This window comes from Pelodiscus sinensis, chromosome 10 (assembly GCF_049634645.1).
Source record: "Pelodiscus sinensis isolate JC-2024 chromosome 10, ASM4963464v1, whole genome shotgun sequence".
In the NCBI taxonomy this organism is placed as follows: Eukaryota; Metazoa; Chordata; order Testudines; family Trionychidae; genus Pelodiscus; species Pelodiscus sinensis.
Genome location: NC_134720.1, coordinates 52,725,823 through 52,739,172, shown reverse-complemented (window position 1 = coordinate 52,739,172; position 13,350 = coordinate 52,725,823). Strand labels below are relative to the sequence as shown.

The following is a 13,350-nucleotide window of genomic DNA, read 5'->3' as shown; positions in this document are numbered from 1 at the left end:
TTCCGGAGGTTTAGTTAAACTCCCTCTTACATTGGCCTGGTGACAGTCCCACGGACTTGCTATAAAAATCAGCAGTGTGGTGGAAATTCCCATCTTTCAGTGGAAGAGGGCAGGTGTCAAACGGAGCTTCCGGTCTCCCAGGGCATCACTATTAAAATGCAGAATTGAAACACCAGCAAAGCAGATGGTACATGCAAGGTCTTGGCTGTCTCGATGGAGCTGGCTTCTGCAGCTTAGCTGACTTCCCTCCCAGCCTCGATGAGCTGAGATCCGGTGTGCTGTGGAGGATAAAAACAAGCCAGCGAAAATAAAATAATTCCCATTGGTTGTAGATGACAGCAGAAGATAAGTTGTTCTGTTGTACTTGGGCTTTTGGAGGACAAAAATATGAAACGCGGGAGAGTTTTCTGGAACTAAATTAGCAAGCCACCAGCTGCAAACGCTGCCAGTATACGGCTGCATGCTACCTACAGTGCTTACCAATTCTTCAGCACTGCATCTCTGTCTAGTAATATGCGTTTGTGGGATTGAACCCTCCTGTCACAATGAACCGTAACAATCTAGAGTGTTGCCAGCTCTCATGATTTTAGGGGGAGTTTCATGAGAGATTCAAATGCCACCCAGCTGATTAGCAGAGCGCCCATAGCTGGCAGTATTTATTTCTACTGATGGTGCACATCTGCACCTTCCCCGGTGCACATAAAATTTAATCTGCACATGGATGGAAAAAAATGAGAGGGAACATTGGCTTTGATTTTTAAAAGAGTAAGTTTCTTGTCTCATGCTGGTGGTGAAAAGCTTGAAATGCATGAATGCAAAAGGCCCAAAAGTTCTAAGGCAAATGTGAAAAACGCAACCGTTTTTTTAAATCTTATGATTTGTAAACTGATCCCATGATTTGTAAGGGCCCGACTTAAGATTTGTGAATGCTTACAACAATACTGCAAGTAAGACCTCCTGGGATCACGAAGCTAAGCACCATTCAGCATCCCAGGGATAAGACCTAGATCCTCCTGTTCCACAAGCACAGGAGAATCTCCATTAGCAGTCTAGGACCCATGACACACAGTTAAGCATTTCAAACTCTTGATGTTCACGATCAGGTCTGAGGTAAAAGCACCTGATAACAGAGAAGCCCTATGTCTCTATGCAAGGAGCTAGAGTCTAAGTCATCATGAGAAACCTAGTGACATGGACAGGGATTTAGAACGTACATGAAGTTATATAGGTAAATGATGAAACAGGAAGGAAGATGTGTATTAACATCCCTTGTCTCTGGAGCAAGCAGGGAAAGAAATATGTTTTACTGGTGTTTTTTTTACTGGTTTTACTGGTTTTTCAGAATTGTTGATGTGCACCATAGCCAACAAAACCAGCCCCAAGCTGTTGCAATTATTATTATCATCTGTGTGTTATTATAATTAAATAGTATTTTCACTTTCATTGGAATTTTTCGGGGGCTTTTTCTCGCAACCATTTAATTTAAACACATGAATTCATTGAGAAGAAAAAAGAAAAATGGGAGAAGCATTCACCAGTTGTCAGCCAGGAAGGAGGACATGGTGTCAAGTGCCTTCCTCCAAAAGTACTGCCTCCTATTACTTGGGTACTGCTAACATGGAGTGGGAGAGGCAGAGTCTGGCACTTTGTAAGCAAATAACATGCCGACTTACAGATGTGGTGGTGTTCTGCTTGAATATGTTCTGAAGTGGCCGGACCTGTCCATGTTCCATTTTCCTGGAAAGCCAGACTCATTTTGTGTTGGTATTTCAGTTTGGATCCAGAATCATGCGCCTGCTGATTTTCTTCCATGACATGCAACGGGCCCATTCTCTCCCCCCCCCCCCCTCCGGCTTTGTAGCATTCAAACAGTTATTTGGGCCTTGTCTTGTATTTCTTCTAGCTTGAAGACTCCTATCTAGAACCCTGAAAATCCACAGATATTCACTTTTAAATCCGCGGGTATCGGCGTCCGGAGATGGCTGCGGAGATGGCTGCGGAGATGAATAAAAAATGTGTATCTAGACCCCCGCAACTGTTGCAGATATCAGCTTTATGTCCACAGGTATCCACATCCGTGGTTGTGAACGTGGCTCTCCACAGCTCAGTTTCGCGGCTCCGGATGCGGATATACATTTTGTATCCATGCACGGCTTTACCCACAGTTGGGATCTACATTCTAGCATTGCATTCCCCAGCACTGCCTGTTAAAATTCTGAGCACATGGGAACAGACACTCCGAAGTATCTAGGTACTTAAAAATGCCGATGGATGCCTTGCGGGATTGACAAAATCGCTAACATCCAGTGGGAGTTAGGCACCTACCCTACATTGCTGCTTTTATAGACGGCGCCAGGTGCCCGCTCATCTGTTTCGATGCCTACATCCCTTTGTAGATATAGCCTGGCTGTTTTAAAGGGACTGAGAGAGTATTTCCAAGAATATAAATATAACAATGAACACGGAGTACGTGGGTTGGGGGGTGGGAGACACCCCACTGTAAAACCTAATATGAACAAGAAAGTTTATAGAAGAGTTGTGCAGTCTCCCCATCCAGCTCCCAGCTGTACACCACGGTGACCCTACCATTTCAACCCAATCCTGGGCTTTTTCTTTTATTCATAGCTAAAAAAGGCCAATCGGGGGCGGTAAGTCCTGATGGCCTCAGAAAGAGGACATGGGAAGTGAACTATGAGCAAATAAAGGAGGGATTCTATTGATCACATTTATCACAAACAGCATGAGCACCGTGGAGTGTCTGATTTGTTAATTGGTTTAGCTTCCCTTGAGTGGGAGCGGAGGGGATCCCCTGAATCAAGCACTCGCCCACAGAGCAAAAAGGACTCCTAGAAGACTTTATATATTCCCCAGCCGTCCCCTTTGAAAGCCAGAAAAAACCAGAAACAACAGACTATTCAGTTCCATTGTAATCCCTTAAGGAACACAAAAGAAATCTCCAAGCAGACTGGCAGATTCTAACCGCCTTCTGGGCAGTTTGTGTGAGGTTAAGGGAAAAAAACTTTAAGCATTTTGGCAAGGACTACGAAAAGTCAGTGGCATTCTCTGCACAAAAACGGGCAACACAACCAAGGTGTTGGGATGGGTGGGAAGAGAGAGAGGGGTTTCCATCAACAGAGAAATTAAGAAGGACCAAGATTATTTAAAAGGGTTAAAGGTTTATTCTTCTCAAGAGAAGCACGGATCGCAATAATATCTAGTACAGAAAAGACCTATCCTGCATTCTGTCGCCCTTTCACAATACAGAAAGAAGGGGGTAACAGGTCACCTCAGCTATCATGCTGATTGTTATTGATTCCTAGAGTGGCCAATTGAAACAGACTTCACTACTCTCTTTATGCAATGTGCCGTTAACCTGTGGAACTCAGTGCTACAGGATATTATCAAGATAAATAATTTACTCTTTTCAGGTTCTAAAAAGAGTTAGGACCCTGATTTTCAAATGTTCACACACACACACACACACACACACACACACACACACACACACACACACACACACACACACAAAGCTGATCCTGTTGTGACACCTATGACCAAATTTTCACATCAGTGTTGCACACTGGGAGTGAACTCTCATGCAAATTTGGCTGCAGTTGTGTGTGCTGGGTCCCCGGAAAGTATGGCCAGCCATTCAAGACTTCTAGAAGAACAACCCCCCCCCCCCACACACACACACACACACACAATTACACTGACTATAATACAAATGATAAGGACTTCAGACACAAACATTTCCCATGGAAGGGGGGCAGGAAAACCAGCTCTTCTGCACCCCTCACCTCTGTGGAGTGAGCTCACTCCAGCTCCCATCAAAGTCATTGGCCAGGGGCTCAATCCATAGAGCGACCAGATAGCAAGCGTGACAAACTGAGACCCCTTTTATGGGCCGGATGGGAGGGGCACAGTGACAAATATAAATCAAAGCCCCTAATCTCGGCACATCTGACCACCTTACTCATCAGGAGCAAGGCACTGTCTTGACTTGCTCGTGAAGATCTAGTGCCCAGCAGGCATTTTCGGAGATAGATGAATGCCCAACCACATGGTTTTCTTCAGTTGCGCTTTCACTGAAAGCAGCAAGTTTTAACCACTGCCACGAGCAGGACACCAGCCTGGTTAGATGGTTGGTCTGCCCTGGTGAAGACGTATTTATGCTATAAAAGCGTACGGCAAAAGCGAAGGCGAGCCCTAAGCCTAGAGGCAGGAAATCCATGGCACCGGATTGACTCTGTCTGCCAGCATGAGAGGTCGGTTTCATTTTCAGATCACCTGTTTAAATACTATTCTGGTAACAGTACATCCAATGTCACCCGGCTCATCTGAACACAGAAACGACTTGTGCCAGAATTGCTACAGGCGGGGCTGGATGTAAGGGCAGGTGACCCCCCCACCCCACCCAAACAAACAGGTCATGTGCCACTCATGGTCAGATGAGATTGGTCCCAATGGATCCTTTCATGAATCGATGAATCTCAGGAGTTTTGGTTCTGAGACCTGTGCCGAGACCACGCTTTCTCCAATACAGGCAGAACCTCTCTAGTCCGGCACCCTCGGGACCTGAGAATTTGCTGAACCACAGGAAGTCAATATTGTCTAGCAGCATGACCAACACGTCCACTGCTTGCTGGGCTATTAGAGGACATTTTGGGGTACATTAGAGCTAAATAACAGCACAGAATGCTGAGAACCAGGACTGGGGGTTGTAAACAAGCGATTTGTCTCCTGCCATCCCTCTCCAGCCTCTGCCAAACAAACAGAGGCCAGGGACACCAATTCTATCCCCTGGCTAATAGCCTTTTATGGACCTAACCTCCATGAAATTATCTACTTCTCTTTAAACTCTATTATAGTCCCAGACTTCACAGCCTCCTCTGGCAAGGAGTTCCACAGGTTGACTACACACTGTGTGAAGAAGAACTTTCTTTTATTAGTTTTAAACCTGCTCCCCATTAATTTCACTTGGTGTCCTCTAGTTCTTCTATTTAGGGAACTAATAGAAACTAAAACAAACTTTATGGGACCGTGAGAAACTTGGCCACTCCCATAAGTGGACATCAAACTAACTGAAATTATGCGGAACGACAGATGTTTCTGGACCAGAGAGTTCTGGATTAGAGAGGTTCAACCTGTAATTGAAATGGGTGAACCAAAGTCATGGTCACCCACTGAAATGATGCTATTAAAACTCTTTTTCCACCTCCTCCCATGCACACCAAAGAGTCTCTGGAAGGAGAATTTTCCATGACAATTTTTTAAGTTCATGACGGAGCTGTCCTTGGGACAAAGATGGCAGTGAGCAGGCCTAAGAAATCGTGTCTGACATAGTTTCAATGGAAGTTAGAAGTTATCAGTGGGATTCAAGGACTGTTTCTCAAGCCCAAGCAGTGAGTAAGAGGTTTAGAAGGGTGGCTTCTAACCCAATCAGCCATGCCTGATATTACAGAAGAAAGAGCAGGTTGTAGGAGAGTCCATTCATGTTAATGGCCTTACACCAGGGATGAGTTTGCTCAGTGAATACCCACGTTAAGACGAGCAATCAGAAGCTCTGGGCCCTGGACTACCCTCGGGCTTTATTTCGAATTTACAAGCGGCACGTCCACACTACTAAGCCCATTATTACAAAATAATGGGCCACTTATTTCGAAATCTGGGCTCTTGCTTTTCTCAAAATAGTTCTTTCGAAATAGCGGCCGTGCGGACGTGCTGGTGCCGCTATTTCGAAATAACGACTCCCCAGAGGAATTTGATCTAATGACTCCCCAGTGCTTCCTGGGGCTCGAAGTCGAGGTGGCGCGTCCGCTATTCACAGAATCTGCTTCAGACTAATTTAGAAGCTTAGTGGGGACAGGCTATTTTGATTTTGTAAAATCAGGAGTTACGAAGCCGAGATTAGTTCTTCCGAAATAGTTTCCTAGTGTAGACATGCCCCGAGACACCAGATTTCACACTCACATGAGTGAAGAGCCAGATGTAAGGACCAGCAGGGTGTTAATCTTTTCCCACTAACAGGTGAGCCCCTTACAAAGAAAAACAAAATCCAAAGGAGCAGGGTTTCTAGGTAAAGTACAGTCTAATGACCGTCATTTCCAAAATCATGAGTGACTTATCTGTAAACATCACTCCCCCTCGAGACTTAAGCTGAAAAAAGTGGTTTGGGGAGAAGGGCTAATTATATAGCTCCAAGCATTTGGACTTTGATCATAATTACAGTGCCTTCCTGCTTTTACATTAGTAGCTTTCAACCGGAGCGAGGCAGGCGCTTCTTGAAAGGCGCAACCCCCATCTCTATTCGAGAGCTAGATTATTTGATGACTCACAACGATCGTCGGGTTTCTGTAGTACCTCTTACGAATGTATCTAAGGCCCGGATCATGGAAGGTACTTAAGAACACATGTAATTTTGTGGACAAGTATTTTCGTTGAGTATAATAAGTAGACACTTCACTGAGACTAACCACGTGTTGCAAGCGATGTATGTGGTGAAGTGCGTTGGCTCCGGGCCAGAGAGTTGAACTGCCTTTAGAACTAGCGAGCGACTCTTTACAGAACGCCTCGCGGGATACAACAAAAAGAGAACCCTTGCTTTTATCTTCTTGTGCGCGTTAACTGGCTTTGACACCAACCCAGTATTAGGATCTTGCTCTTGGGAGGGAAAACATGAAACAACGTCGCCGCTCGCCTCTTCCGCTCACTGCTCCTTTTGCAGCCCGCTTCAGGTTTACACACAGGGACCAGTCCAGTTTAATCTGACGTCATACGTGGCGAATCGGCCCGTTTCTTTATCCGGGCCAGCGGCTGAAAGGTGTTCATGGCGAGATACGCTGCTTCTCAAGAGACGTCCTTACGCTGCTGTCCCTCCAGAGCTCAGTGCTGCTGTTGTGACCCAAGAACATTCTTGGTTTTGGCTGCTGCATTTAGCTGTCGGTAAATGGATTGAAAAGTGTTGTGAGACGAGGGTTTGTCCTGACTTGGCTGCAAGCTCATCAGTTTCTAGGGCAGAAAGCAGGGTGGTCTAGTGGAGCCAATGCTGTACCAGGTGTTGAGAGGGCTGTGGGGTGGGTGGAAAAGGGTCTGTTCCTGGTGTGACGGTGCGTTGGGGTCCCCTGCCTCCTGCACCCCTGAAATGGCACGAACAGACTCCACCAGCCAGTAGAATAGAGGTGGTTTATTGCTTCTCCAGCATACAGCACAGCACAGATGTCATCAGGTTACAGGGCAGGCCTAGGATGCCTCAGCCCCCCTTGATATGGGGGGGGTCTTGGCTTCTAAACCCCCCAGCCGGTTGCTGAGGCTGCTTCCTCCATCCTCCCAGACAGAAACTAACTCCCTCTCCTCCAGCCCTGCCCCCCAGCCAGGGCAGCATCCACCTTCCTTTGTTCCTCTCCATGGGGGGTGGCTGGTCAGACAGGTTGAGACACCCTCTTTGCATAATGACTCATCGCCTGTCTTGCTCGGTGGTGCTACAGACAGTGGCCAGCGAGTTAGCAAGTTCCCCCCCACTACGTCACACCTGGCTCTGCCACTGACTGTCAGTATGACCTTTGGCATGTCCCTTTGCCAACCTTCTGGCAATCTCCCCAGTTGGAAAGCTTTGAAACCCATGGGCAACAAGTGCTTTACGTGAATATTATTCATGAAATCACTGTTAATGGGACATCGGTCCAGAGAGCAACATGGGCCCCATTCACCTGCTCTGCCTTTTCAGATTGAAGAGGCTTGCGGCCAGCACAATGGAGAGACACAGAAGAAAACTTCCAGCACGGCAGTTCTTAGCACCCAATGGCAAGGGAAGCATCAGACCTGCAGAGCTTTGTCCAGGCTGCTACCTCTGCTCCTGGCTGCACATTTGCCAGGCCCTCCAGAACCAGCACAGAAATGCGCCCCACTCTCCCACCCCCACAGACTAACGCAAGAGGGAGCCCGAGGGGAACGTGACTGAAACACCACATGGGAAAGAGGAGATCAAATTTAAGAAAATACCCTAAATCCACTTGAGGGATATTTCTTTAAAAAGGGGGAGTCGTGAAGTAGGGTTTGCTGAAACTTGGACCATCCAGTCAGGGGGCAATTGGGGTATTTTTTTCTATTTCCTCTTGGTCCCAAATCAGAATGAAAACTCCCACAGAATGTCATTAAGGAAATTTCAAAATAGGAAGCGTCGCCTCATTTCAGTGCAATTCAGATGCTTCCTTCCAACTTTCTCCTTTGGATTTTTGACTTTGCACTATAAAACACTAGGGGGCTGTGCCCTCTGCTTGCTACGCTCACCTACCCGCTCGCCCCCGGATGCTTTCGCTTTGCTGAGAGAGCCTGTTCATGCCGATGACGTCAGTCTGTCGCCCAGCAGGAAAAACTTTTTATATATATATATAGAGAGAGCGAGCAAGAGAGAGAGATGACGTTGTCATCGCAGAATGGTCGAAAGGAAGCACTTTGATCTCATCAGAATGGAACCCTGAATAATTTTTCATCACAAAGTGGATACGTCCCGGGAAACGTTTTGGTTTCGCGGAAGCAGCATTTTCCAACAGGGATTCACTGGAAGAATCCCAAACATCTGTCAGGGATGGTGTAGACAGAGCTTGGTCCTGCCTTGAGGGCAGGGGGCTGGACTCGATGACCTCTCGAGGTCCCTTCCAGTCCTATGATTCTATAACTCCTTTGGGAAAGATCCTGGGTTGATGTCCTCTCGCCCCCAGGGTCAGCTCAGCTCAGGTAATAGCTCAGAAACTTGCCTTGCCCCTCAGGCAGTGGATGAAAAGGAAAACAGCTAGACCCTGGCTTCTCCGCTGGCGACAGAGGGACCACTGGGAGAGGTGGGTGGCTTTTATAACGCAGTAACTGGCCTGGGCTTACCTCTATTCCACGAAAATAGCCACGAGATGGTCACAAACTGTGGGAACTAACTAACCTGGACTGGACTGGACTGGACTTGAGCCAGGGACCTGCTATCAAAGACTGTCAAACTTCACCAGTCCCAAATCACCCTGCACCTTTCTCTCACACTGTTTATTCGTGTATCTGCAAAACTTGAGTGCAACCATATGGCACAAAGCTTAGACCACAAGCTATAGCCAAAGGATTTGCTTTTTCATGGATGGTTTAAGGCCAGAAGGGGCGGTTATGATAGACTGACCTACACAGGCCAGACACCTTTACTCAATGAAGCCTTGAATTTCTGCTTGAGTTGCATCCCTCTTAGAAAGAGGTCCATTCCGGATTTCAGGATTTGAGTGACGGAGAAATTCACCACCTCCATAGACAAGTGGTTCTAGAGACTAGTTATCCTCACTGCTCAATATTGGCTCCTTATTTCCACTCTGAATTTGATTAGCCTCATTTTCCAGGCACTGGATCTCTTTCTGGACATAAAGCAATGGGCATAAATTGCAGCAAGGGAGGTTTAGGTTGGACAGTAGGAAAAACTTCCCAACTGTCCGGGTGGTTCAATACTGGAACAAATTGTGGGAGGTGGTGGAATCTCCATCCCTGGAGATATTTAAGAGCAGGTTAGACAGACACCTGTCAGGGATGATCTAGATGGTGCTTGGTCCTGCCATGGGGGCAGGGGACTGGACTCGATGACCTCTCGAGGTCCCTTCCAGGTCTAGTGTTTTGTGGTTCTATGATTCTGCCTTTGTCTGATAGGCTACATAGCTCTTTGCGATTGTCAGAAATCTCCCCCTGGTAGGTCCTCATGCTGTATTTCTTTTGCAGAGTACACCCTCACGGTGGTCAGCCGGACTGCACAGATTTCACGGAGCTCAGAACTTGGCTGGGTTTGTCTCGAGTGCAATACAACGTCTGTTGTGGAAGGTTTCACAGGGGAAACCAATACCCTCCTGCTATGTTCCACATTCCCCAACTAAGGCCGCGCGGCCAAGCAGTGCTAGCTATTTCTCACTGCCAGCCCTCCCTTTTGTCCCTCCCCCAACCTCAGACTTTCTTCCTAACCCTGCCAGTTTTCCACCCTGCCTACAGGGCTCATCACACGGGGCAGGTGCTGGGTACGTCTCAACGAGGAGCCGGGTAAGAGAAAAACATTACAGCAAATCTTGTTAATGAAAAAGAGATCACAAGGCTTCTATAATCCCCTGGGTTATGTGACAGTAACCAAGCACTTACTTAAACAGACAGCCCTGAAATACAAGCAGCCTTCATTGGGCAAAGTAGTGAAGGATGAGTTAACCCTGAAATATCTGGCCAACCGGCTCTCAAAACACAGATACAAACTACCCTTCCAGGAGTGTTTCCGTAAGAGATCACAATGAAAGGACTTCACCTCTCCTCACTTTATGACTGGAAAAATACCGTCTGCATGTCATTTGCATGCTTAAATATAGCAAGCGCCTGCTAGAAGAAATAAACAATCCGATACAGTGAGACCTCCCTCGGTAACATGCTCTTTTATCTGCTGGAAAGCTATAAAACAGCTGAACAATGCTAAAAATAAGAGTTGTTGTTAAGCCACAATGTTTGCTATTAAGCAACACCCGAAAATACTTTTTGGAAATGACTGTATCTCAGAAAGCAAGCAAGCAAAAAAAATCTTTTACGGTTTGGATCATCTCCACCACTTACTTGATTCATCTTGTGCCTACCCAGAACTCAAGGTATTCTACTAATGCTCGTGGTCTGTCCAGGAACCTTTTCATTTCAAAAACAAATCTATATAAAATGACATTGGATGCTTCTCAAAGCCCAGTAACAGTCTAACCCCAAGCGCAAGGCAAACCCATTGCTGGCTTTCACGTTCTCTGGCACATCTCTTTCCTGTAGGAAGGGGAAAGATTTGAAACGGATGCCGGTCATTAAACAATAACCAGTTAGCAAGCCAACAATAATAATCGGCTCCACTGAGCATGAAGCGGGTGGTGCATTTTTTTCCCTCCTGCAGCCCAGCTGCCACCGCACGAGAGCAGAAAAGATAATCATCGCGCAAGGCACTCGGCTCAAATCTGCGATAGGCGAAAATTACGTCACGCTCCAACTCACCGCTGCATGCAGGAATCAGGGTAATATTGCAAGGTGGGGTACGGAGCAGGTTCAAAATTCATTTCCTCCGGTCCCTCTTCGGGGATAAACAAACCGAATAAATATAAATACAGCCAGCAGGCGAAATGCAGCCAGGTCGAGTGACACCCGCGATAGAACTTTAGAGACTTATTTTACACTTGCAAATGGGTGGGGTCTTCCAGGTCCTTGACCAATGGGATGCGTCGAGGGACCTGCGCATCACTGTCACTCCTTACCAGCTGGGCATCTTACACAGAGATATTTCCCCCTCCTCTCGACATCCTTAATCATCTTTGGTGCATATTGACCACACTTGTGGCGAGCTCATCTCGGGCCTTTCTGAACTTCTGCTCTCGCTGCCGATTGGTTGCCTTCCATGCTGACCTCAGAGTTTAATTTTGGCAGCACTGGGATTTTGCAACCTGCTCCGCCCATTGGTCCACTTCGCCGCCAGATGGCCAGTTTCTTGCGTGGGGGGCCACGCCTGCTCTGGATTTCAGCGCTTTCCTTGCCGCTGCTGAGGCTAACACATTTGCAGGGCTGCAGAGGGGAATTTTCTTTGTCAGTCTCCCTCCGCAGTAAAACTGTCTGTAATGGTCACGGTTTCAAAAGCTGAACCACCAAAAACCCGGGGAAATTCCTCAATTCAATTTAACGCTCCACTCTTGCTCCTGGTCCCCCACAAAAAGAAAACTGAAAGCACATTTTCTTCATTTTTCTCTAGGCTTCCTTATGATTGTTTCAAAAGGAATTTGAAAAAATACGAGTATGTTTTTATAGTTCTTCTAGGATACGGTCTTATAATTCGCACACAGAAAGTTGCAAAAAACGTACGATATTTAAAAAACAAAGCCCCTTTCCTGGGAAGGAATTAAAGAATACATCCATTAATTTTTTCAGGCCATTAGAAGCAGCTGGAGACAGCAGGAAAGTCAAATCCACGGGAGGAAGTTTTGCCTAGATAGGGAGAAAGCTAAAAAGCAGGTTGATCCCCCTCAAGAAAAACAAAACCATCTTTTTATTTTTCCCCACCAGGAAATGCACCAGAAAAACAGCCTGCTCTCTTCCCTCTGCTTCACCCCCTCCATGTCTCACTCAACTAGTGCATGCTGTAAACCTAGCCTGCTTTTGTGGTTTTGGAGAATGAATGAAATATGAATCAGGAGCTAAATTAAAATGGATTCCAGCAGGAAAAAAATAGCGGCCACGTATCTCTCCACCAACAGGGTTGCATCTTCAAGCAGTAGGGGGAGGGACAGCTGACCTGCCACTCACCTACCCACAATGCACCTGGAAGGTGCTGATATCAGTACAAATGCCAACGGTCTGAGCAAAAGCCAGGACCCAATTGGGAGCCAGCACGAGGCTTTTTATTTTTCCTTGTGGGAAACGGTGGTGGGAAGCGTGTCATGTGGAAACATTTTCTTTGCTGCTGGTGCCAGGGTGGCAGGGAAGCTATTTAAAACTTGACATTCCCCACCCACACCCGGCCTGATAGTTCCTAACATCTGTGAATTGTGAATCCTAGAAACATGCAGCCCTGAGCCTTGGCCAAATCCAGGAATCTTACACTGCAATGTGGGTAATTATGGCCTCGTTCGTTAACTAACGCCCAGGCCTCTCTTGCTGTCAGACAGAAGGCTGTCTACAAGGCCTGCAAGTCCATTAACACTAAGCCTGCACCTGCCTTTTCACCTTTCTGCCCCATGTTGATTTCCAGTTTAAGAACCTATCGCTTGGAGCAGACACATGGGGAGTGTCCACACTAGCCTTTACAAATGTGATAAATACAGGTGGAACCTCTCTAGTCCGGGAACCTCTCTAGTCCAGCACTCTCGGGATCTGATCGTTGCTGAACCAGAGAATTCGCCAGACCACAGGAGTTCGATATTGTCTAGCAGCATTATTAACACTGCCACTGTTTGCTGGGCTCTTAGAAGACATTGAGGGGTAAATTAGAGCTAAACAACAGTACAAAACACTGAGCCAGGCCTGGTGGCTGTAGACAAACTTTATGGGACTGCAGGAAACTTGGCCACACCCACGATCCGGCTAACTAAAATCATGCCGGACCACGGAGGTTGCCGGACCAGAGAGTGCTGGACCAGAGAGTGCCGGACTAGAGAGGTTCAACCTGTATCTCCAATTCATTGGCAATTTTATCCAATGAAAAAAAGTCCAGCACAGACATACCCTGAGAAATCCACGCTTGCAGCTAGAATTCACCTCTGCTCTATTAAACTCCATTCTAATGCCTTCGTTGTGGTAACCTTTACCCATCATTAAAGATGGCTTGGCACAGACCGCGAAGGC

General features: G+C 46.8%; 1 protein-coding gene across 11 annotated transcripts in view; it reads right to left on the bottom strand.

The window, feature by feature from the left end:
• Nucleotides 1-13,350, bottom strand: part of TP63 (tumor protein p63) — a 185,304-nt gene that overhangs the window by 144,376 nt on the left and 27,578 nt on the right. The window contains exon 1 of one of the 11 annotated variants that reach the window (XM_075938258.1): nt 11,017-11,621. The exons of 9 other annotated variants lie outside the window; for them this stretch is intronic. In XM_075938258.1, coding sequence (XP_075794373.1) covers nt 11,017-11,078 — 62 coding nt within the window. In that variant the 5' untranslated portion in view covers nt 11,079-11,621. Of the gene's footprint in view, nt 1-11,016; nt 11,622-13,350 lie in introns of those variants that run through there. One more of the 11 variants, XM_075938259.1, reaches the window with a different exon arrangement.